General features: G+C 35.6%; 2 protein-coding genes across 2 annotated transcripts; one reads left to right on the forward strand and one right to left on the reverse strand.

Moving 5' to 3' along the window:
• Window positions 1–4,058: 4,058 nt before the first annotated feature.
• On the forward strand, window positions 4,059–12,285 carry si:ch211-125o16.4 (neuroblast differentiation-associated protein AHNAK). The gene is made up of 5 exons (XM_056476545.1): window positions 4,059–4,132; window positions 5,916–5,980; window positions 6,252–6,369; window positions 6,875–7,008; window positions 7,095–12,285. Exons 2-5 carry the CDS (start codon window positions 5,975–5,977, stop codon window positions 11,841–11,843), a joined length of 5,007 nt encoding a protein of 1,668 aa, XP_056332520.1. The 5' UTR covers window positions 4,059–4,132; window positions 5,916–5,974; the 3' UTR covers window positions 11,844–12,285.
• Window positions 12,286–12,843: 558 nt separating this feature from the next.
• On the reverse strand, window positions 12,844–24,947 carry edaradd (EDAR-associated death domain). Its single transcript, XM_056477653.1, has 6 exons — window positions 24,660–24,947; window positions 21,607–21,665; window positions 18,088–18,130; window positions 17,785–17,855; window positions 17,350–17,401; window positions 12,844–15,744 (listed from the first exon to the last, which is right to left on the reverse strand). Exons 1-6 carry the CDS (start codon window positions 24,715–24,717, stop codon window positions 15,368–15,370), a joined length of 660 nt encoding a protein of 219 aa, XP_056333628.1. The 5' UTR covers window positions 24,718–24,947; the 3' UTR covers window positions 12,844–15,367.
• Window positions 24,948–25,798: the final 851 nt, after the last annotated feature.

Raw genomic sequence — 25,798 nt, forward strand, 5'->3', positions numbered from 1 at the left:
GGCAGATGACTACCTGAAATCTTAAAAGATGAAAGGTTTGTGTTGCACTGTGTGGATTTTTAATTGTGAGTGATGGTGATGTTTTTAGGTTTTGCATAGAAAAGGATGGATAATCCTGGATCTCTCAATGAACTTTCAACTTAAAATACAAACAACATACTTATTTTCCCCTGAACTGAACTGAAGTGGTTTGGGTTTGACAAAACAAAGCTGTTCTCAGATTATGATGTAGATATATTAAAAATCAAAGCCTTCTGATCTTCCGTTACTTGCTCATTTAGAGATGTTCTTCAGTGTTTTTTTAATTTTATTTTATAATTTTGATAGAATTATTTTTTTTTCATTTATAAACAGACATTAAAGGAAATAGGAGGTCACTGGGGGGGAAAAAGGACTTACATTTTTTAGTTAGAAACTACTGATGATATTTTTCCAATTTATATGCAATTTCAAGAGTTCACACTTAGCTGATAACTGGTTATAAAGCTTGTTTGGCATGCTGTCCTGGGAGAGAGCCTTGAGCTCATAAGATCCTCAAGCCTTGGGGATCCCTCCTGTTGCAAGGCAAGAGGGGAGTTTGAGCTCAGGTAGAACTCTTGAACACCCCTGCTGTAGAAGCTAATGAACAGATAGTGATTGCTCTTAAGAGATATCTACTTACTAAGTGCATGTCTTGGGAAACCCAAGCGAGCATGGGGAGACCGTGCAAACTCAGCACAGAAACTTTGGCTGGCTTGGTAATGACCAGAACCAATGACGTTCTTGCTGTGAAATAACAGTGCTAACCACTGGTCCATCGTGCCACCCATCTAGGAAAGGATGAGGAGTAGGGGTGGAAGGGGGATTCTTCAAAACGAAGATGACTGTGGTATGAAACCTAGGGCATTTGTAGTGGCTTAGGAGTTGTCTTATTGGTGAATCAAAAAGTACTTTGTGTGAAATGTTTTCAGAGATTTTAAACACAATACCAATGCTTTAACTTAAGAAATGTTTAGAAATCAGTTGGTGGAATGACTATGACTTTCAATTGCAACAAATAAAAAAAAAAATTATAATTTAAATAAACATTCAATTGGAAAGAAATATTGAAATTTTCAATATTCACACATCACCCATATTGTTGTTAAACATGCACGTCGTATTATTGTATTGTGCTTATTCATGATGCAACATCTTATTAATATATTTTTACTTTTATACAAAACTGTAAAAATGATCTCTGTAGTCAAATGCCATCAATTACCCTGTAATGTTAAGACAAGTGGCTACACGTCAGCATTAAAATAGTCCTTGCTTTTAAAACAAAACTTTGGTGGCCGAGACAGCTTAATGTGCTGCAGTTTAAGAAAACACATGCAATTACAAAAAGCACCAGCATATAGAGAAAAGATCTTCAGTTTGACAGCACACATGCTGGAAATCATCACAACGCAAACACATTTTTAAAAAAACACACTGCATTTTCCCACAATGCAGACATATTAGTAAAACACTTTAAAATAGCACGGAACACAATAAAAATGTTTCAATGGGACCCTACAACATGACAAACTATTTAGGATATGGTTATTCAGGCTAATAAAATACAAAAAATAAGTGAATCTGGATGTCAAAACAACCAAACAAAAAACTCAACTTTCAAAGATCACCTACAACTTCACAGAGCAATGGTGACAGCACAGTGGGTCCCCTGTGTTTCCGCTGTGTTCCATTCTTTTTGCAAGTATTGTGAGAAAATGCAGTGAGTTTTCGTAAATTGTTTGGGTTGTGAGAAAATGCAGCACGTTTTATTAATTTGTACGCGTTGTAGGAAAATGCAGCACATTTTTTAATGTGTAGCATTGTGATGATTCCCTGCATGCGTGCCGTCAAGATCTTTTCTTAATTTGCTGGTGTTTTTTGTAATTAAATGCGTTTTCTTAAATTGCAGCATGTTAAGCTCTCTCAGTCACCGTACATAACACTTCATAGAGGCTCTTCTATCTTCTATCGTAAGTAGTGCATTACCTTCGAATAAGCACTGTAACTGCCTGGTTGACCTTTTGTGCACAGGTTATCTTCAAAAAAACTAAAACCTCAAAATTTACTCCCACTGATGTTTCATAAATATTCTTTTAAATTCCACAAACGGTTCTTTACAGATGAATGAAATTCTTTCTAAATTTTTGAAATGTCATTCACACTATGAAACAAACATTTTTTTAGAAACCAAAATGGTTCTTTTATTCTATTACTGTGTAATACTGTATAAATTACTATTATTTTATAATGTGACCGCTAAGAAGTGGAACACAGTTGTAAGTCCCATATTTGAGCTGGTAGCAGTTTGGTTATTCAGACAGTGACAGCCAGATCTATAACCAAACTCTCAGCTGTACTTGTTTAGAACTCAGTCATATTTTTGGTACTTGAAAGTTAGACGTCTGCCACATTATGCAGTCGTCACTGCACAAACACAAGTGTTTAATTAATTAAGTGGTTTGCAAATGACTCAAACGAACCCTTATTTCATGACATTTAAACTTTCTGTTGATTTATTAAGATTTGGCTAAGGGAATCTTGCATCAATTAAACTAATGTTTTTGTTTACTTGTCTAATGTGTCAAAGTCACCACCTTTAGACTAATTTACCCCTGGTATCAAGACAGGTTTTCCCATTAACACTAAATACCTTTAAACACAATAAACAGGATCTAACACATTTTGGGGCTTGTTCACTTTTGACCATCTCCAACGTTTGGCCTTGATTTAAGACAGATTTTGTTTAGTTCGTACACAAGTGAGTATGGGAGACCAGCAAAGCAAATTTGTCCAAAGTTATTTACCATTTTACTGCATTTCGGGAACTGATATTTGATCTTCATATTCCATGAATTCCAGCCTGATTTCATGAGGAAATGTAACCATTTAATGTTTTGTCAGTTTAGTGGCTAATTCTTTTAGCCAATCATATGAAAATATACGATTTAAAAAAAAAGAGGCGTGGCACATCATACAAAATTGTACGAATTTATACGAATTAGCCACTAAATCAAAAAGTTACAAATTGCTATGAGATTGCGTGAAGACAATACATGAATGTATCATGGTAAAACATCTTTAATGAATGCAATTGCAGAATTGCAGAAAAGTGGAATAAAGACCTGCTACATATGTTAAACTGTCATCACACCCACACTATCAAGTCTAGCATGGCTGCAGCTTAACATGGGTTATGTTCCAATAGTACTAATGAATTATAAATAGAGAGCAAGTAAATGTGATGACGAGTAAGTAGAGGGGGCCTTGACAAAATCTCAATGAATGCATGTTGATACCAGGTGGAAACAGGGCCTTGATATTTTAGCCACTGTCGCTGTGGTTACATGCAATAATCACAAACAGGACATAGACCTGGTTTTTAGCTGCATTGTATAATAAGAATGTCAAAAATCACACTTATAAGTAAATGTGGTTGACAGTGTTTGGTGTAAAAAGCCTAAAGAAAGTGTGAAATTGCTTTTCTGGGCGAGCTAAATCTTGACTGAAACTATCAAAACAAATCCAGCTGAAACCCAGCTTTCTGAAGTGCCATGCATTCATATGCATTTTAGAACTCAAGGGTGTAACGCCAGAGGCCAAACCCTTGCAAACACAACCATTTGCTTAATTGCAATAATTCACTGTTGACAAACACACTTTAGTTTTTCTAAGAAGGCCTGTAGTGTATATATAGACTTCCACAATATGACATTTGGCCCATCATTGAATTAAACTGTCAACATTATCAAATAAAATATGAAATAATATTAAACAAAATAATAAAAAATGATTTTTAACAGTTTAGTAAACCCTATTCAAATTTTTGGCTTAAAAATATACAGATCATAAATAAATCTGTGCCCTTCCACAAATTCACATGTAAATGAGCAATTCCTGCCATCAATTCTCCACCTAACTCTCTGTATCTGTAGTTTCGGTGTGTGTTGCTATGTATATGTGCGTGTGTGTAGTTGTCTTGCATGTCTGAGAACCTGTTTGGTGGCTGTTTGGTATTTATCTGACAGAAACCCCATGACCGGCCAGATGACAGTCATTTTCACTCGGAGTTTAGAAGCGTGAACACCAGCGGATCCTACATGAACAACACCGGGTAAGTGCGCTGTCCATACAGTCTGGTTCATTGCTGGATATATAAAACAGAGAGGATCAGAAACGAACATCAATGTTTGATCTATCATCATGCATTATTCTTTTATGTTGAGGCATCTTTGCTCTTGTTGGAATTTGATAAAATTATTTATGTGCAATGAGTAGAGGTCTTGGACAAATCAGAAATATTTGGAACACACTGTTTTGTTGTCGAAGTAGCTTCATTAGGATGTAATAATAATAATAATAATAATAATAATAATAATAATAATAATAATAATAATAATAATAATACCTTACATTTATATAGTGCTTTTCTGGGTACTCAAAGTGCTTTACACATTTTTGGGTTATCTCTTTATGCTGGAAACATTCGAGATTGTATTTTGCTGTGGACTTGTTGAATTGTTGTTATAAAAATTTAAGGTTTTAATAATTTATACTAGTTGAGAAATGAAAAACGTTGACTGACTGAAATGTGAACATGACAAATGATAAAAACTCATCATGCATGTGTGCAGACTGTTAAAAAATTGAAATCACTTATTATTACAACAGTTCTTTGGCTCCGTCATAAGTTAAGCCAAAACATCAGATGACTTCTGTTGTTGATCAAACTATTAACTTAACTGAGAAGATTAATTCTAACTTTCCATTGAGATCTTTGGTTCATTGTTAAGACCATCTGATATTTTAATAATAAGCTTTACAAAGGCAAAATGGAGATAAAATGAAGACATTTAGGGTAAAAAAGATAATAGATATGCAGAATGATCTGCTATTTTCTCATCTTTCTTGCATCTGGACAAACTGGTTCTTCTCATTCTCCAGAGTCCATCCATTCTTGAAGCATTCCTGACACAAACCACACGTATACACAAACACAGTCACAACCTGTTAAAGAGACATAACAGCAGATTGAGTTAGAGGAGGTTAGACCTGATGGTTGTGAAATGTTGAGCAGGCCTTTTTTACTTTGAGACAATTTTTTGCTTATATTTTCTTTTATGCAATGTGGTTTGAAAACAGCATGGATTAGCATCTTCTTACTTTATTTACCTTTTATGAAACACATTCCCACTATGAGATTAGCCTTGGTGAAGATATAAATAAATTGAACTGTGTCACAATTACATTACATTTCTGTTTTTGGATAATCTGTAGGGGTACAGTTTCAAACTCCTCTTTCTTCAACGTGCAGTGTTTGATGTTTTTAGTTAAAAGGAGTGTTCACCCAAAAATGATGTCATTTACTCACTTTATACAAACCTGTTTAAGCTTTTGAAAAATGTTTAGCCATTGACTTTCATGATATTTATGTTTCCTACCATGGAAGTCAGTGGTTTTGAACCATTTGAGGGTGAGTTAATTTTCATTTTTGGGTGAAGGATCCCTTTAATATCCAATCTTTATTTTATTTGATTAAGTAACTATCATCCAATTCATTCATTAAAGAGCTTATGGCACTTCTTACAGGTTTTATTTCCAGTAAATGCACTACATTACTGAAAATGATGCAATGTAGATGTGACTAAAAGAGAGTGGGCAGAGGTTAATGTACCCATGAAAATAAATTCCATTTTTGGAGCAACAACATTTTGACAATTTTGTTCTGAATCAGCAGATGTAATCTTTTTAATTTAAAGTCTGATTAGTCACTATTGTTCCTTTTTATTGTTCCAAGAAATACTAAAATTAAATGCTTGGTTAAATGACTTTAGGTCAGAGGGGATGCAAGTCAATTCACTTGTTTTGATGGTTGTTTTTTTGTTTGTTTGTTTCAGCAAATATCCTGAAAACTGGTTTTCATGACATGTCCGGTTGTATTTAAAGCAGTGACGCCATGATGGTTGGTACCTTTGACTAAAATAGTACTTTAAAGGTGTTGTATTTTTATTTAATAGAATGGCACACAGAAAACAGAACCACTACCTGACCAACAATAATGTTTTAGCTTATAAGAATACAGGATGTGTCAGATTCAATCAGTGTGTTTGCTGGAAATTGCAGCATGGCAAAAAATCATTTACAGCACCTTTAATTTACATTATATAAATTCATTATACCTAATTAATATTAGATTATGAATAATAATAATACATGTTCTTGTTCATGTGCAGAATGGAGAAACAAATATAGGTGTGCACTCAGACGGTGTGAAATTGGATGATGCAGTGAAAGGAGGAGTTGGAGTCGGGGTCAAGGGAATCACAAGTCCTGCAATTACCCAGGGAGAAGGTAAAGATCTCACATTAAGTGTGCACATATCCTATATTTAGACCCACACAGAATCTGCGTGCACAGAAATTCACAGATTTTTAGTCCATCTTTGAGAGTTGTAAATTTATATCTGTTCAGTTTTTAAATTACTTTCACTAAATTTATTGTGATATAATAATACTATTATTAAAAATATTCATATGATTTATTTACCATACAGTTTCTCAGGTAATATTTTCTGTTTTTTAGTAGATATATTATATAGAAGACTTGCTTTGTTTACCAAATAAGTGGATCTAATTGGATTTGCTTTTTAAACATGAAATAAGTTTTAAAAGTATTTTTTATTTCATATATTAAGTTAAAATTAAATTCCGCATAAATCTGCAGGTTTTTTACAAAATTCTCTGCAGATATAGAAAAAAATGTCAGCCGATTTTGTCTGGCCCTACCTATATGCTGCAAATGTAATGAAATAAATGGCTCTGTATTGTGCCTTATCCTCTTTTGTGATCTCTTTTAGGAGATAAGCTTCTTGCGGCAACAGTTCATCTAGACCACCTTAGTAAAGAGGATGCACTACAACTGATCGGTATCATCAAGTCATACGACAAGAACCTTGAACTTAAGACATCAAAAGATCTGAAAGCAGGAGTGGTAAACAATCTTGTGAATTTAATAATAATAATAGAAAAATAGATTAAAGAGGTCTCATTATGTCTTTATCTCTTTTTCCTTATTAGTCCCTTGGTGATCTTCGATTAAAAAGTGATGCAGGACTTGATGCACCCGGTGTTAAGATTAATGGGTTAAATGGACAAATAAATTCCCCAAGCCTCAGGGGTGGCATCTCAACCCCAAATATCAGAGGAGCAGGTCTGGATGGCATGTTAGAAACACCGGATGTCAGCCTTTCTACACCTAGACTACACACTCCTGGTGTCTCTGTTAATGTGGATAACCCTGAACTGAAGACCAAAACACCCAAGTTCCAAATGCCCAGCTTCGACCAACAGGCTAAAAAACCAACGATTGGTGGTGATGTGAATTTAACAGCCCCAAAGGTAAACGCTGACCTCAAAAAACCTGATCTGAGTCTATCAGCACCAAAGATTAATGGAGAATTTAACACCCCTAAAGTAGATGTGACCTTGCCAAAAACTGAGCTCACTGGTCCGAATATGGACATCGACACGCCAAAAGTTAATACCTCTGGCAAGATTAAATTTCCCAAATTTAAGAAAAAAACAGCTAAAGTAAAAGTACCAGAGGCAAGTATTGATGCAAATCTTAACAAACCAAATCTTGAACTTTCTGCCCCAGGGTTAAATGCAGATGTCAATCTTCCAAGGGCTGATCTTGAAGCACCAGATGTAGACATCAAAACCCCAGATATCAACATAGGAGCTCCCAAGGGCAAAGCTAAATTTCCAACCTTAAAGAAGCCCACATTTGGGCATAAGGTTAAAGCACCAGAGGCTGGCTTAGATGTCAGTGCCTCAAAACCTGATTTGAACCTGTCAGCACCAAACATAGATGGAGATATCAGCATCCCAAACACACGTGTCAATTTACCCAAGGCTGATGTGGATGTAAAAGCACCTAATGTAGATATTCATACTTCGTCTACAAAGCCCAAGTTCCCAACTCTTAAAATGCCAAAGCTAAACTTGCATAAATCAAAGGTGAAAACACCTGACTTTAATGCAGACTTGAACATGTCATCTCCAGATGTAGATATGAACCTTCCAAAAGCTAAACTGGATGCACCAAATCTAAATGTCAAAGCTCCAGACCTCAACTTGTCTGCGCCAAATCTAGACATTCAAACTCCAGGAGCTCATGTGCAAGCACCAGATATTGACATTGAAGCTCCATCTGCAAAGGTAAAGAAGCCCCATGTTAAACTGCCAAAATGGAATTTTTCTGGACCAAAAATGAAAGGAAAAGCTGATTTGGATGCACCGGATCTAGATGTCAAAGCACCAGACCTAAACCTCAGTGCACCGAATCTAAACGTTCAAACTCCAGAAGCTCATGTGCAGGCACCAGATATTGACATTGAAGCTCCATCTGCAAATATAAAGAAGCCCCATGTTAAACTGCCTAAATGGAATCTTTCTGGGCCAAAAATAAAAGGAAACGCTGATTTGGATGTACCGGATCTAGATGTCAAAGCACCAGACCTAAACCTCAGTGCACCAAATCTAGATGTCAAAGCTCCAGACCTCAACCTCTCTGCACCGAATCTAGACATTGAAACTCCAGGAGCTCATGTGCAGGCACCAGATATTGACATTGAAGCTCCATCTGCAAAGGTAAAGAAGCCCCAAGTTAAACTGCCTAAATTTAATCTTTCTGGGTCAAAAATGAAAGGAAAAGCGGATTTGGATGTACCGGATCTAGATGTCAAAGCACCAGACCTAAACCTTACAGCACCAAATCTAAACGTTCAAACCCCAGGAGCTCATGTGGAGGTACCAGATATTGACATCGAAGCTCCATCTGCAAAAGTAAAGAAACCCAATGTTAATATGCCAAAAATAAATCTATCTGGGCCAAAAATTAAAGGAAAAGCTGATTTGGATGCACCGAATCTAGATGTGAAAGCTCCAGACCTCAACCTCTCTGCACCGAATCTAGACATTGAAACTCCAGGAGCTCATGTGCAGGCACCAGATATTGACATTGAAGCTCCATCTGCAAAAATAAAGAAGCCCCATGTTAAACTGCCTAAATGGAATCTTTCTGGGCCAAAAATAAAAGGAAACGCTGATTTGGATGCACCAGATCTAGATGTCAAAGCACCAGACCTCAACCTCTCTGCACCAAATCTAGATGTTCAAACTCCAGGAGCTCATGTGGTGGTACCAGATATTGACATTGAAGCTCCATCCGCAAAAGTAAAGAAGCCCCAATTTAATCTGCCTAAAATAAATCTATCTGGGCCAAAAATGAAAGGAAAACCTGATTTGGATGCACCTACTCTAGATGTCAATGCTCCTGACCTCAACCTCTCTGCACCAAATCTAGACATTAAAACCCCAGGTGTGGATGTGCAGGCACCAGATATTGACATTGAAACCCCATCTGCAATGGTATACAAGCCCCATGTTAATCTGCCTAAAATAAATCTATCTGGGCCAAAAATGAAAGGAAAACCTGATTTGGATGCACCTACTCTAGATGTCAAAGTTCCAGACCTCAACCTCTCTGCACCAGGTGTTGATGTGCAGGCACCAGAAATTGACATTGAAGCCCCATCTGCAAAGATGAAGAAACCCCATGTTAATCTACCTAAAATAAATTTAAAAGGGGCAAAAATGAAAGGTCCAGATATAGACCTCAATTCACAGGCAGACCTCCAAGGACCAGACATAGACCTGAAAGCTCCAGATCTCAATCTTTCAGCACCCAAAGCGAATCTGCCAGATGCTAATATCAAAAGTCCAATCGTAGACCTCGAAACCCCAGACATTGACTTAAATGTTCCTGAAGTAGATATTGATGCCCCCTCTGGAAAAGTCAAAATACCGCACTATAAAGTGCCGAAATTTGGTCTTTCTGGGCCTCGTGTTAAAACAGAAAAAGTAGAAGTACCTGATGTAGACGTGAACATCCCCAAAGCAGAACTGAAAGGACTTAATGCAGGTGTTAAATCACCTGACCTTAGTCTTTCCACACCTAAAGTTAAAGGGGACATTTCTGCTCCTTCTTTAAACATTGGTTTGCCAAACGCAGACTTAAAAGCTCCAACTGCAAACATTGGGGGAAGTCTCGAATCACCAAATCTCAATATATCCAACCCAGATGTAGAACTAAACTTACCAAAAGCAGAGTTTCAAGGACCTGATGCAAACCTTAAAGTCCCAGATGTTGATATCAATGTCCCATCTGCAAAGCACAAGATGCCACATTTCAATCTGCCAAAAATGAATCTGTCTGGGCCAAAGGTGAAAGGGCCTGAGCTGGATGCTAATACAGAACTAAATCTCTCAGCTCCCAAACTCGAAGGCAAATTAAAAGCACCTGCTGTTGACCTAAATCTTCCAAAATCTGTGGTCAGCATACCTGATGTAAATGCAACTTTACCAAAAGCTGAGGTCAGTGTTCCCAATGTAGATATCAAGTCCCCAGACTTGGAGTCACCAACTGGAAAGCTAAAACAGCTTACATTTAAGAAACCAAAAGCTGACCTTTCTGTTCCAAAAGTGCAGACTCCAGGTATTGATATAAATGCAGAAGCTCCTGATCTCAACCTCTCAGCTCCAACAATTGGTGCAGATGTCAATGTGCCAGATGCTGATGTAAAGCTTCCAACAACAAATGTTGACATCAATACTCCCAAAGGAAAACTAAAATTCCCAGCAATGAAAAAGTTGAACATTTCAGGTCCAAAAGTCAAATCTCCTGATGTTGACATTGCAGCTGATGTAAATGGGCCAGACCTGAACCTATCTGCACCCAAGATTGCTACCCCTGATGCTGACTTGAGCCTGCCCAATGCTGGGATAGATCTAGATGTTCCCACAGTAGATGCTGACGTCAAGGTTCCTAAAGGGAAACTAAAATTCCCAGCAATGAAAAAGTTGAACATTTCTGGTGCAAAAGTCAAATCTCCTGATGTTGACATTGCAGCTGATGTAAATGGGCCAGACCTGAACCTATCTGCACCCAAGATTGGTACTCCTGATGCTGACTTGAGCCTGCCTAATGCTGGGGTTGATGTAGATGTTCCCACAGTAGATGCTGACGTCAAGATTCCTAAAGGAAAACTAAAATTCCCAACGAGAAAATTAAACTTTTCTGGACCCAAAGTTAAATCTCCTGATGTTGACATTTCTGCTGATGTAAGCCGGCCAGACCTTAACCTATCTCCTCCTGGTGTGGATGTGAATCTTCCTAAAACTGGGGTTGATGTAGATGTTCCAAGCATCAATTCTGAAGTGGAGGGCTCCAAAAGCAAGAAGAAATGGCCCTTCAACTGGCGAAGATCTGTTGAATCAAAGGATGGGAATATAAAGATTAAAGCACCAGAATTAGATGGCAATACAGAAATAAAATTCCCCGAAAATATCCCCTTGTTCAAGACTCACAGCTTACCTGAAAGCAACATTGACAGCATCTTGCAAAAACGTATTGGAGCAGCTGATGTCACTATTGACCCTGCTAAAACAATAACTGATGCAGTTCTCTCAGTCTCATCAGTCAAGACAAATCTGAAAGCTTCATCTCCCTCTGTTGGGGTCAATGGACAAAGGGGCAGTGTCGATGTCCTGGAGAGGTTGAGGTTGTCTAATGCACGTACCATTAGCACGGATTTTGCCACATCTTCAGAACCAGGCAGCCCTCCGAACATGAATAGGGGAACATTTAAAGTCACCAACCCTGATGCTAATAAGGATCATCCTTACATTGATAGTACTAGCAATGATAATGATGCCAAATTGAGCCTAAGCTTGAACAACATGCTTTGTCTGCAGACAGAGTAAACTTTAATCCAAGAGCATTGGTAATGCACATCAACTCCATATAGTGAAGTCATATGTAAAAATTACATGTATAAACATTGGTGAAGTTTTGATTGAAAAGCATTATAGAATTTGACAGATGTAATTATTTTTGTACTAAGTTCTACACATTATTTTATTCAGTTAAATGTGCAATGAATGTATCTTCTTAAAATACTGACATAAATATAAAAGAAAATCTGCTGACTCTATAACTGTCTGCATTTTGAGTGGTTATATATATGATATATTAACTTTTGTTTACACTTCTTTCCATACCAGTTTTATATGTATTTTGATCAGTATTGCAAACTGGGGAAAAACAAACAAATTGACACTGTGTTCTCACTGTGTATCACATATATGTGCAGATTTCTGCCAGTTTCACAAAAAAAAAACCTCAATAAAGCTTATATGAACAACACATGCTTAATTTTCCTTCAATTATGATTTGTTCACACTGTTGTTTGTAACACTGATTGCATGCATGTACACCCACCCACCAATACAAACACACACTCTTGTCGTCGATCCTAGTTGTCAGAGCAACAAATAATAACTTGACTTCTAGTTGATCATTTGCAAAAGTGGCAGAAGGTAGACTTTTCTGATGAATCATCTATTGAACTGTATCGCAATCATCACAAATACTGAAGAAGACCTATTGGAACCTGCAGGGACCCAAGGTTCTCACAGAAATCAGTCACGTTTGGTGAAGGAAAAATCATAGTTTGGGTTTACATTCAATATGGGGGAGTACGAGAGATCTGCAGAGTGAATGGTAGCATCAAGACATGATCATATTTTATTTTAGTAAAATAAGCGTAATCTAGAGGCCTTTGCCTTTCATATTAGCCACTTCTGATACCAAATAAATCAACTACAAGTGATTATTTGTTGTTCCTAAAACTTAGATGTGCGAAGACTTTTGTCAGGTACTGTAGATTGACACTATAAAAATATTTATAACAATATTCAGATATTGTTCATATAAAGGTTTTATTTCAAACAAACAGATATGGCTTTAATTTTTAGACAATAAGTCCAAGGCTAGGTAGGATACAAAGGCAAAAAACCAAACACTTCTTAAAGACACAAAATCGTCTTCTTTCTATACAATAACTTACACTACTACCTCATTGTTATTGACATTTGAGCACAAATGTTAAAACTGTAACCACCAGCATTTTTCTCACCATCAAAAATGTTTAAGAAGTTAAATTAAAACAGATCAGATTGTTTAATTGACTGTGAGATCCATAGCTCTTTGCAGTTACACTGCCATTTTGTCAAAGACGTCCTAAATCTTTCTTAAAGACCACCAAAAATGATTTTAATGACATCACATCTTAAGTGCTTTTCATTCCAAACATGCCAAGTGCTTTGCGAGCAGTGCAATGGAAATTTTAATATAAACCAATGTTTTATATGGTGCTTAAATGTAAATTTTGAAACATTTGAATCCACAGAATGAGTGTTATTGAATCATCATACAGAATGTGCGCGAGAACTTGACAACCAAAACATCAATGGTGAATAACAGGGCTGTGTTTGTGCTGCTCAAGATACTGACTGAGTACCATAACCAACTACTGGCCTGTCATTAGCAAGGCTTTTAGTCAGTTTAAGGGATCGTTTTGAGAACATGCCATCTGTACACTGAACTTAAAAAATAAAACTTAATCAGAGAAGCACATTTCCTTTCTTTTTGAAGTACATCACTGCTATGTAAACATGCCATATACTGCTTGGGAACGCCCTGAGAAGGTCAGTTTTCTGTTGTTTTACATCAGTTGCTCTTATTCTAGTTTTTATGTATTAAAATGTTATATTAAGTCAGATGTAGGTTTGTGAATTACATTTGTTTGTTTAGAAGGAATTGTGTGAGTAATGAAAAACTACATTAAAGATGGAATAATGAAACAGGCAGCTTGTTTTATTATAGGCTTTCCTCTGGCAACCCTTCTTTGAATGTCACGACTTGTTACTAGGCCCACAAGGAATTTGAGTACACAGAAATACACAGATTTCCACAAATATTTGAGCCCATCATTCAATCTATTTATTTACTTTTGTAAGCGTGATCATTTATATTTATTCAGGGTTTATATTCATTTCACTAGGTCTTGATTAGTACGCAAATGTTTACAGGATTCATGTACAACTTGTAAAGTAATATTTCCTGTCTTTAAGCAGACGTGTTATATGAGTCTTACATCATTTACAAAACATGTGGATCTAATTGGATTTGCATTGTAAGCCTTAAATGTTAAAAAGTTATATTTTTATAGTGAAGTTATTATTTACTATATTGTCAAAATCATTCTGCATAAATCCACAGATTTTGCATTCCATCTTTTATGTAGTTTTTTCCTCTATACAAACACACTCAATTGAAAACAAAGAAATGACATTTAATATTACATATACACAAAATACAATATAATTATATATACACAAACTATATTGTGTATATTTTTATCAATTTCTCAGTGAATATAGGCAATGTATTTGTGCATTTAAACAAAACAGATTTATTAAATGGATATATTTATTAAAATAATATTTTAGTCATAAAACATATTTACAAATTGAAGGATAAAACTATTAAAATCAAGCAAGATATTGCAAAATAAATTACAAAATAAATTACAACCTACAAAATGTCTGTCTGTCTGTCTGTATATATATATATATATATATATATATACACACACATATACACACATACACAGTAAAACAACAAAAAACTGTAAACTGCTCACAGGTTTCACATACATTTAAGCATCTGTATATTTATATAATATTGGTTTTTGACCTATTAAACCTTTTTTTTTGTGTTGAACTTTTAATAACTGCAAAATATAATCTTTATACAATTTGGCACTAGCCATCAAATCAACCAAAATTACCAACAAGCTCTAATGTCATATTTTCATGGGATATTATGAATATCATGAACTGCAGTATTTGTTGTAATGAGAAAATACAGCAAGCTGAACCCCAGCTGAAATCAAGATACAGCCAGTGTGACTTCTAAAAGGTGAGAAAAGTCCTAAAACTCATTTTTGATGAGCACAGTAACTCAAAATCAAGAATGTCACTAATAGAAGAACTCTTCATAAGACCACCAGCAGAGACTGGTTGTTTTAAAAATAAATTAAACGCTGTATGTCTGGAACGACAGAGAATTTCCGGACATGATCTAAACGTGCAATCACACCTGAGTGGCCTTTCAGTTTCCTCTTGAACTGCTGGGGCGCCACTGCGTATATTTGACGATCACCCTTCAGTCGCATATCTACTGCCCGCCACAAACATGTGACATTTGCAAAGCTATAATCAGCCAAGAGCTATCAAAAAATGACTAAGTCCAGTGTACAACTTTGTAAACACTGTTATTCCACCACTGCTGTTCAGTAGTGTGTGTGTGTATTTCTGACCTGCGGTCCATCACTGCAGTTCTGAATTTCATCCACTGAGGTCCAGTTTTAGTCAAGTGCCGGCTAATGGGCCTTCTGCCAGCGTGAGGGCCAGTCGTTCTCCATCCAGCGCTGGAGCAACCGCAGCACGTCGATTCGCTGGTAAAGCTGGCAGAGTTCGGTGAGCTCTGTGACAAGTTTCTGGTTGTAGCGCAGGAGAAACTCTTGAGTAGGACTATTGTAAGTGGCACCGTGCTTACGCTGCTCTAGAAGCATCAGCTCATCGTAGCTCATTCCCCAGCGGCTCGCAAAGTTCTTCCAGTTTTTGACCGTGCAGTGAGTCGGGTCCAGCTTGAGCCGCAGGCTGTACAGAAGGTCTTCGTCATTCATCAGGTCACTGATTTTGGGTGGAGGAGCAGAAAACAAACACTCCTTACAGGGCTTGAGTTCTTTACTGAAGTCTAGAGAGCAGGAAAGTAAAAGCAGAAAATATGACAGTCAATAAAGTCGGTATATAAATATAAAAATATTCAAAAGATGCAGTACATTACATACAAGAAGCATTACATTTTGTAGGTAACTATACATGTAATACTTGTTTGGGTGGGTGGAGCTAGAGATGCTTGGCTTGTTATATTGTTATTATAATTTAATACTTATTATTCTGGATAAAACACTTAACACTATTATATGTTTTGTTTGTATTGTGGATACACATGCTTGCTTGTATACTTTATAAGTACGTGTTTTCTGTCTGGTTTTTTTAAGCACAGTTTTAATGGATTAAGACCTGGTAAGCATTTTTCAACTGACATTTTACTACAGGAAAAAACAAACAAACTTTATTTAAAAAAAACAATTATTTCCAAATACATACATTTACCTACCTATCTACCTCCCTCCCTCCCTACTAGTATAGTTTATGAAATGCAGGCATAACATCATATTTCAGATGATGTAATATAGCCTACAGCTAATGTTGGTGTAGTAAAGATAAATGTAACTATAAATAATAAATCAATCATTTTAAATAAATAAAGCACATTTTAAAATTTTTATTATATTATAATTTCACACACCAGAAAACAAGAATTGAGCACAGATTTACGATTACAATTAACTTACAAGTACAATTAACATGCCATATTCATTGATAATTGTAATAAATATTAATAAATAAGCAATAGACTCTATAAAGCCACATAAAGCTAAGTTCAGTGGCTGATATTAGCAGAGACTACATGACCGCCAAAGACAGACACCTGTCACTCAAGTGGCCACGCCCTTATTTATGCAGAATTTTAAGGCTTAAAATTACTTACAGATGAGTTGTGAGTTAATTCTCCCCTCACAGTTGTCATGACAGGCAATATTACTTACGTAAACCAAAAACACTTTTTGTACTAGGCTGTAAACATTTTTTTTTGCTGTGAAGTTGAGCATTCTGGATGCATTCTAGTGGTCAGTCAATGAACTGCAGATTTAGTCACTTCTGTAGAGGCTTCAAGAGATGGGAAAGAAGGCTGTCGCTTGATTCAAAACATTGGTGGAGGCATATTTAAGAGTTTTCCCTTTATGTTTTAACCACATTTTGTCACATTGGTTTAATGATTAAACTCTTGAGAACCTCTTTGAACTTTCAAGGCTTTCCTATTGCTAGATTGTGCTGTACGATGAATAAATTATCTAATACAATCCTTTCTTTTGCACATGAATCTGATGCATGACTTAGTTTAGTATTACTATAGTGTAGTTCAAGTCTGTCACATCTGGAAGTCCAAAAACTTCTGCATTGAGACTTGTGAAAATGGCAAATAATAAAAACGTAAAAAAATAAAACATTGCATTTAAGGCTAATATTTACAAACAATAATTCATTAATACTGTTACATTTACTTATTATTTAAAAATGTAATATATTGTGACACCTAAATTCACAAACTCATGATATGACATAAAAATACTTATCAGGTCATCTACCATAATTACACCACTATGTTCAGTGTGTAGTGGTGACAGTTGTGTGGACAGTGAAGTAATGATTGTTTTTAACCAGTGACACATACCTGATGAAACAGACGCTGATGTGATACATTCACTATCGTCATTTTCCACAGGCTGGGTGATAAAGAAAAGATGGAAAAGCTTAGGGATTATTGAAGTTGAGAGCTCCGTTATTCTGTTTTGCATAAATAAACAAATGAACCCACACGCCTAATGAACACTACACAGAGAACATGTGAAGCACGTATCGGGGAATAACCTTACAGCCCCTAACAAGTGGAATAAAATTCATCCTGGTATTTACACATACAACCACATATCTTTCACAGCCCACATCATATGACTCCCCAAGAATTGTGTGGTTTGCATCTATAAATAAGGATGCTGTCAGACATTTGTACGTGACTTCAAGTAGGAACAGAATGTCAGACACAAATATTAAAAAAAGCAAGACGCAAACAGGTGATGTTGGTTATCTAAATTATCAGAACACCCACCTGTCGTATCCTGCCTACCGCAGACGACAGAAAACCAGGCGGAACAGAGCTGAGCTGAAGGGTCACCGGGTCTGTGGAGAATTACGCCACATTTCAATGAATAAACCTGTTGATCGTTTACAACAGTGCCTTCATGTCTAATTGAACATGATTACACGGAAAGTGTGGAGGCTGACCAAAAGGTCACCATTCTGAATATCTGACCTGAGATCAGCAGAATTCAATAAACAGACAGGAAATAAATGACTCAGTCACTACCAATACAAGCAGCAATGACGTAAATAAACAATAAAGAGCTCATACCTTGTGAATCTGTGACCTGAACAGGGTAGTTTGACCTTAGAGACTGAAATAAAAACCAGAGAAAAGGACAAAACATCAGCATAAACACTCAAAGGTCAAACATCACCACACACGGCTCTGTTTCCACCTGTTATTAACATGTGCTTTCACTGACTTAATAACAATTGGTCAACTGAGATGCATTACTGTTTCCACCTGACATTAGCATGCATTCAAATGGATCACTTGTGATGACTTGTGTTGGGATTTTGCCCGAGACCCTTCCTTGTTATTTTGTCATGTTTTGTGTAATGCATGAGAAGTGTTGACTAAACAACATGCGTTCACATTACTTATGAGAAAGCAGGGAAAAATGTTATGAAAAAATGTAGATGACACGGCAGCTACAATTTTGATGGAACAGTAATATTTGTGTTTTAGTAAAACACGACAGTTTAGAAATCAATTCCTCTGTTAAGATTTCTCTCAGTGTGTGGTCTATTTATAAACTCATTTCGAGAGAATCACGTGCTTATGATTGAACATAGCTGGTACCGCATCAGCTCTGTATATTGCACCAATCAGATGAACACAGACTACAAATCACCAGCGTTTTCCACTCGCCATCAAGAATCCCCCTTCCAGCCCTACTCCTCCCCTTACCCTGATAGGGTGGCACGGCGGCCTTTTGGTTAGCACTGTCACTTCACAGCAAGAACGCCACAGCTTCAGCCCCTCACCAGGCCGGTCGGCGTTTCTGTGTGGAGTTTGCATGTTCTCCCTGTGTTCGCGTGTTTTTTCCCTGGATTTCCCGATTTTCTCCCACCGTTCAAAGACATACACCATAAGTAAATTAATTACTCCAAAGTAGCATCTTAAGACAAACTCTTAGCCATCTATATCTCAGCACGTTCACAAGCAGCGGAGTTCTTGGGACCTATCCTGAGCTCAGGGCTCTCTCCCAGGACAGCTTGCCAAATACGCTTTATTATCAATCATCAGCTAAGTGTGAACTCTTGAAATCAACGATTTCTCACAACGATTGCATGTTAGTTTGGCAGGCGTAGAGTAGATGTTTTTTTTGCACCTGCTTGTACAGATTTGACCGCATGTACTGCATATGGCTGAAAGTCAACAATTCAAACCCATTTAGACGGTTTACATATGCATTTAGAATAGGGTTGGGCATTAAAATGGACTTTTTGCTATGATAACAATATCATGATGATAATTCATTCATTTCCATTGAAAAAACTAAAAAAATTCTGTATGATTTTTTTCTTTAAAAAAATAAAAAGTGTTGCAAAATATGGATTATTTGGATATTTATGCGAGGGATTTGATAAGAATAAAGTATAATTAAATTTCAATGAAAATTAACCCTGCATTTATGACCTATAGAATACTAAATTCTTCCTCATTCTGTGATATTAAAGCATGTCGGGTCATAAAACATTTCTTCCAAACACTCGACTGAAAAAGTGATAAAAGCATGTCTGAGAACGAGCTCATACACGAGCACAAACTGTATAGCAAATATACTACTAAGTACATCAATTCATTGCACAGACTGTAATTTAGAGTTGTACACTTGAGATCTGACTGATAAAAACACATCTTACGTCAGACTAGTTGACCAAACCATACGGCTTTTAGTCAACGTTGGAAAGACCCTCATGCTAAATATACATTTAAAAGGGAATCCTTTACTTTCAGGCTATAAATACCTGGATTGGTAAAGCCTCATTTGATTTTATCTTAGATGTTTTCTGTTACTCATGACAGGTTTAGAAAAAATGTCCAGTCAGAAGATGATCAAGGTGAGGGAGTATCTTGTAGTTTTTCCAGGCTACATCGAACGGATTCATTACAATAAATCTTGGCTATAGGCCTGTTATACTATCAGTTATAAAGGATAATAGTAGTATGGAAATGTATAGCAATTTAAAGGGGAAACATTGAGACTAAAACAATCTAGATCAATATCCACATTATTTCAAACTTACTAAATCAATATCCTAGTCAAGTGTATGGTTTCTTTTCGTACATAGAAAACATTTGCCATATTAAAGGGATAGTTCACCCAAAAAATGAAATGACCTCATCATTTATTTACCCTCATGTGGTTTTAAACCTTTAGGAGTTTGTTCAGATGAACACAAAAGAAGATCATTTAAATAATGCCGGTTGCTGAAACTTCTAAATGAAATAAATATGAAGTCAATGGGTCCCCACATTTTCCTAAATATCTTCTTTGTGTTCAACAAAGGACAAAAAATAAAAAGGTTTTGAACAAGGGTGAGAATGATGCAACTTTCATTTTTGAATGAACTATTCCTTCAAGGAACAACAACAACAGCTTGACATGCTTTCTTACTGACATTTAGGTGAGGAATAATGTTAATAAAGGTCTACATTGGATATAAATACTGTTCATTTGAATAAATATGTCCATATAGGCTAACATTGGTCAAGTGAATGCTGAAGTTTAAAATGCTTTGTTTATAAAGTAAGGCAAACACTTACAGCACTTATATGATCTATTTCTGCTTGATAATATAGTAGGTTACTCAAATTTGATTGCATATAGAGTTCTTACCAGGTCTAGAAAATATGACAATGTCCGAGTCTCAGACACGCTTTCTTTGTTCAAAACTGGATTAAAGACCTATCTTTTTAGTGAAGCATAACCACTGTCACCACTGGCTTGCTTGGTTTGGGACTTGTGGAGCTGTGCATCAATGGATTTGCTCTTCAGTGTTTGGACTTTCAGCAGTGCGATGTAAACCACACTGAACTGAAGTAAACAGAACTTCAACTCTGAAAACTGGACTGACACAGTTACTACAACTTCTATGTTAAGTTGCTTTGACACAATCTACATTATTAACACACTATAGAAATAAACATGAATTGAATTGAATATATGAACCGTTTTCTGACTGCCTTCTGAAGTGCTGTTAGACTAGTTGGTTACAAGACATCCTTTTTTTAAAAGCATTAAAGTAACCCATTAGTGGTGGCACACATCCCTTGTGTAAACTTGACCTGAATCAAGACATTAGAAGAAAACAATACAGCTTTGTTTCTCTTTCTACATGCTGAAACACATTTGAGGCGAGGAGGTGTCCACTTTGTAGCAAAGAGAAGAAAATTAAACTTTCAGATATGTAGATAAATGAGCGGAGAACGTGCTAGAACAAACCCCCGAGACTTAGAGCACGGTGTCACACACATTATTAGTGTGTCTTTCAAAAGCTGCTCCTCCCATCCAATGCTACTTTCATATCATGTATGAAAATCATGTCTAACCTACATAATCTGTGGAGTTTGATCACAATATGAAAGCTGACAATGTTTACATCTCATGTAGTGTGTCATAACAAAGCAAAAATAAACATCACATTAGTTGCTACTGATGTGTCAGTGGGTATTTACCCGATGTTATCAATCTGTAACCTTCAAGCAAACACTTCTTGAAAGACTAAGCCCCTTACTTAGCAATAAACTGTTTGTTTTGGAACTATAAAAACGTCATACCATATCTGTAATAAAGCTGCTGGGGTCCGTGTCCTCTACCGGTTCAGAAGCCACTCGCCCTGAAAAACAAAAACACAAAATTAAGAAAAACTTTAGATATTAGAACAAACTGAAAACCTGCAGGATTAGACAACGTATGGCATTTGAGAAGAAAATGTGACAGGAAAGTGATGGTTATTTGATTACTTTCACTTTTAAGTAACTTGTTAACAAATCCAAAAATTGAATTTCAGTTAAACATGAGTGTTTTGAAGAAAAAAAAATACAAAAGTCGAGCAGTTCGCAAACACTCAGCTGTAAGACATTTACAGAACTAACAAGCAGCATAACAAACGAAAGGAGACTGTTAGTAAAAATGACTAAGTGACTACAAGAGGAAGGAAGTGTGAGAGATGTGTGTGTGTTTATGTGTGACGGTTTCTGTTAACGTGAAATTCTGTAGTATCACACTGGCAGATTCAAGGTATAAAGATAATGATGATGTCCAATTTAAAAATTGTGACTGTTCCATGATGCCCAAACAATGCTGGGTTAGAATTAGTACTGCAGAAGTTTGTTTGACAACAGAAAACTAATCCTACACTGTACAGCAATTGTCAGTGGAACATGTGACTCAGGCAGTGGAAATAATTCATCATCAGCATTAATATGTATATTTAATATTCTTATCAGGCCAATTACTATAACACTTTTGTCACAGATGTCACACTGTGATTAACCAGAGAGAGAGAATGTATTTGTAAGTATACATATACATACATATATATAAATATATATATAAATATATATATATATATATATATATATATATATATATATATATATATATATATATATATATATATATATATATATATATATATATATACACATACACACACACACACACTCGCACGCACGCGCACACAAACACACATACATTTTTTAGGATAACAGTATCTCCAGCAGAAAAGATATCCAAAGTTGCTGTTTTAAATTGTAAAGAAATCAGTGTTTTTTAAACTAATGAAGACAGCAGAAGTCAATGATTCATTTGAATTTATTTAGCCTGACATGTTTACCGTTCCAAAATATTTTCAATATTTCTCACCATAAAATATGTTGTGTTCAGTTGGGAAAAGTTATAGTTTTTTTACCCAGACATTTGAAAAGAATGAATTTTAGAGCAATAATCTCAATACCGTGAAACCGTGATATTTTTATTTATCCAAGATTATCAAACCGTCAGAAACTTATACTGTCCTAGTGGTCACACTTCAATAAATGGAAAAGAAGTTATACAAGCAGAATGCTTGTGAGGAATGTATATTTTGACCCAAACTCTACCTAGTGAATCATTATAATATTAACTATATATATATATATATATATATATATATATATATATATATATATATATATATATATATATATATATATAAACATAAAATTCAAAAAAATTATTCCCTGGTTCTAACAACCTTCATTTATAGAATCTTTATATTATATTTATATATAAAATATTTCACAAAAGGCTTTATAGCAAAAGTATATTAAAATCATAGTACTGTTTACTGAAAGATTCTTTGGAAAATTAAAAGTTGTTGTTTTTTGACATCACTGAAAATTAACAACAAAAAACAAAACAAAAAAAAAACATTTCAAAAAGTCAAAAGCCAACTTCAGACACCAGACAGAAGAAAAAGTTACTCTGTTTCTTGAGGTTTCCAGAAGGGAAAACACTGATCATATAGATGGTTATAACCCCAGACTCACCCACATCAGACAGCTCACCCATAACCTCAGCTCTTACTAAAAATGCTTTGCATGTGTATGTTGTTGATCACAGTGTGTTATTTTACAAAAACACAGGCACAATTCTGAAGAATTAAGAGGTTATTTTTAGTTCCTTAAAACAGTCCTTGTCAAATCAGAATGAGTATGAAATGCAGGGTATTTTCTAGGAAATCCCATCAACTAATACAGGATGTTGAAGAGCACTCATTCCACTGCAGTTATGGTGACTGCTGAGAGTATGAGAAGCAACACTTGCGGAAAGAGTATGCAACACATTTAGCTGATGTTATCTGACTGTGGAAATTTATGTTCACTTCTTCTGACCTCCACCATAAACAAATAAATAACCAATAGTAATAAAATAAACAATGTCATTTGTTTTAGACCAATATCTGTTCCTTATCTTTTACTCAATCGCAATTCAGCATGTTTGCTTCTTCACAGCTGTACAGTAGAGAGATGGACAGATCAATCTACACGTGCCCAGTCAGTACTGCAGACGAATCCAAACCTGTGCAGCCTGAATCCATTCATGACTGTTTCTGTTAAGCCAGGGAATGCAGAGAGCATGTAGCTGCATGCTTGGGATGCACTTGAAGAGATAAAATGTAAACCACATCATAATATAACCCTGCAGGGCAAAACCCTCTGCGCAGATCTTCTTCTGCATGGCCACCCATACACTAACAGAAGCAACACACAAATACTGCAGGAGAAACCTGGTCACCTCTACATATGAAAAAAAAATGAAAGCCTTTTGAAGTAAAGACAGAGCAAATACACCCCGTTTTAGTAACTTGATAAAGAAAAATAAAGTAGAAACAGCAGTAAAAGCAGCATTCATGAACAAATGAAGGTCACACCAAACAATTGCAAGTTTAGAATAAATTAAAAAAAAATAAATAAAAAAAAAAATAATAAATAAATAAATAAATATATATATATATATATATATATATATGTATATATATATATATATATATATATATATATATATATATATATATATATATATATATATATACACTTCATATTCCCTTGCGTACATTAACATAGATCTATCTTATCATGTGCTTATAAAGGCCTTATTGTTCTTCCAAATGTAATTTTAACCCGTTGACACGCTTCCACCTGCACCATTTAAAAACACTAAAAATAAAGTAGAGAACACCGAGCCAGGACAAAACAAGTGTCCGACATTTGCCACGCGTGTGAAACAGGTTTTCCAGAAGAAACAAACAATCAAGACTTAGTAAACACCAAGCGTAATTACTTACCAAACGGCTCGGTAAACGCCTTCAAGCTCGTCATGTTCACTACGATTGTTTCAAACATAGGAGAAGATCGCTGATAACCTTTACAAGACTGCTGGATGGATGGAGTGAAGTTGTGAACCACACCGGTGTTTACAGCACCTCACCTGTGCGCGTGCTTGTCTAGAAGAGTCTGACCCTACACGAGATACTTCAAACTACCCGACTTAACTTTCTAATGCACAGAAAAACAGACGTACTTTTGTGTCTTTGTGGTTTATTTCATGTGTTAACAGTGAGCTCGACTATCTCTCTCCCACACAATAGGAAATTACGTAGATCATTTACGCAACAGATAACGCCATATTTCCTCACCCCTGCCTCTTTTACACACGCGGAACGCCCCGTTATACTGGTCATCTTTTGAGTATCACGATTGAGTGGAGCACACGTATAATTTATTTATATTTACCCATAGCCTTACCCTTTAAATGCCTGCTATACTAAATGGTTGACCATATTTTGACTTTTTTAATAATGACTGTTAAAGTAATTTAAAGAATTGATGGTTTAGACAGCATCGTTGGTTTACAAACAAATAAACAAACATAATCCGGTTGCACTACTACACTTGATTTTGGTTTTACTGTATAAAAAAAAACATGTTAAATGAGAATCTGAAATATTTTATGGCATACTTGATAAAATAAAGATGATTTAGCATTCAATAATGTTTTATTTTGAATATATATAAATAATTTAAATACATTTTAAACTTCAAATTTTCAGATTTTTCATAGTACATTTATTAATTCCGCTACTTTTACCATAAACCGACATATCATACCTACCATATTTTAGGGATTATGGATTATTGAAAAAGAATGCATTGAGTTTTAACTAGCGACATCCAGTTTTTCTTTTCTTGGTGGGGCAGTTAAAGCGTATATATAAATAACTTTAGAGTAGGCTTACATATACGCTAATAATAAAACAGTAAAGTTATCTTTGCTATATAATAGAGTAGATATGATGATATAATGATGTTTGAGTCATGTTATTATTTGCATATGAGTGTCGAGATTCAGGGTTTCAGTTTTAACTTCCATGGTTAACTTGCTAAACGTATTACCAAAAATAAAAATAACTTCATGGCCCAATTT

The sequence above is a fragment of the Danio aesculapii genome, chromosome 17, assembly GCF_903798145.1.
Source record: "Danio aesculapii chromosome 17, fDanAes4.1, whole genome shotgun sequence".
In the NCBI taxonomy this organism is placed as follows: Eukaryota; Metazoa; Chordata; class Actinopteri; order Cypriniformes; family Danionidae; genus Danio; species Danio aesculapii.

Bases quoted from the DNA above. Each gene is read 5' to 3' on its own strand.
- si:ch211-125o16.4 (XM_056476545.1), top strand. The intron at 6,370-6,874 runs GTAAAGATCTCA...GATCTCTTTTAG, and splicing joins TGCAATTACCCAGGGAGAAG to GAGATAAGCTTCTTGCGGCA. The intron at 7,009-7,094 runs GTAAACAATCTT...TTTCCTTATTAG, and splicing joins AAGATCTGAAAGCAGGAGTG to TCCCTTGGTGATCTTCGATT.
- edaradd (XM_056477653.1), bottom strand. From the start codon at position 24,717: ATGTTTGAAACAATCGTAGTGAACATGACGAGCTTGAAGGCGTTTACC. The intron at 21,666-24,659 runs GTAAGTAATTAC...TTTGTTTTTCAG, and splicing joins GGCGTTTACCGAGCCGTTTG to GGCGAGTGGCTTCTGAACCG. The intron at 17,402-17,784 runs GTGGGTGTTCTG...TTTATCACCCAG, and splicing joins CGGTAGGCAGGATACGACAG to CCTGTGGAAAATGACGATAG.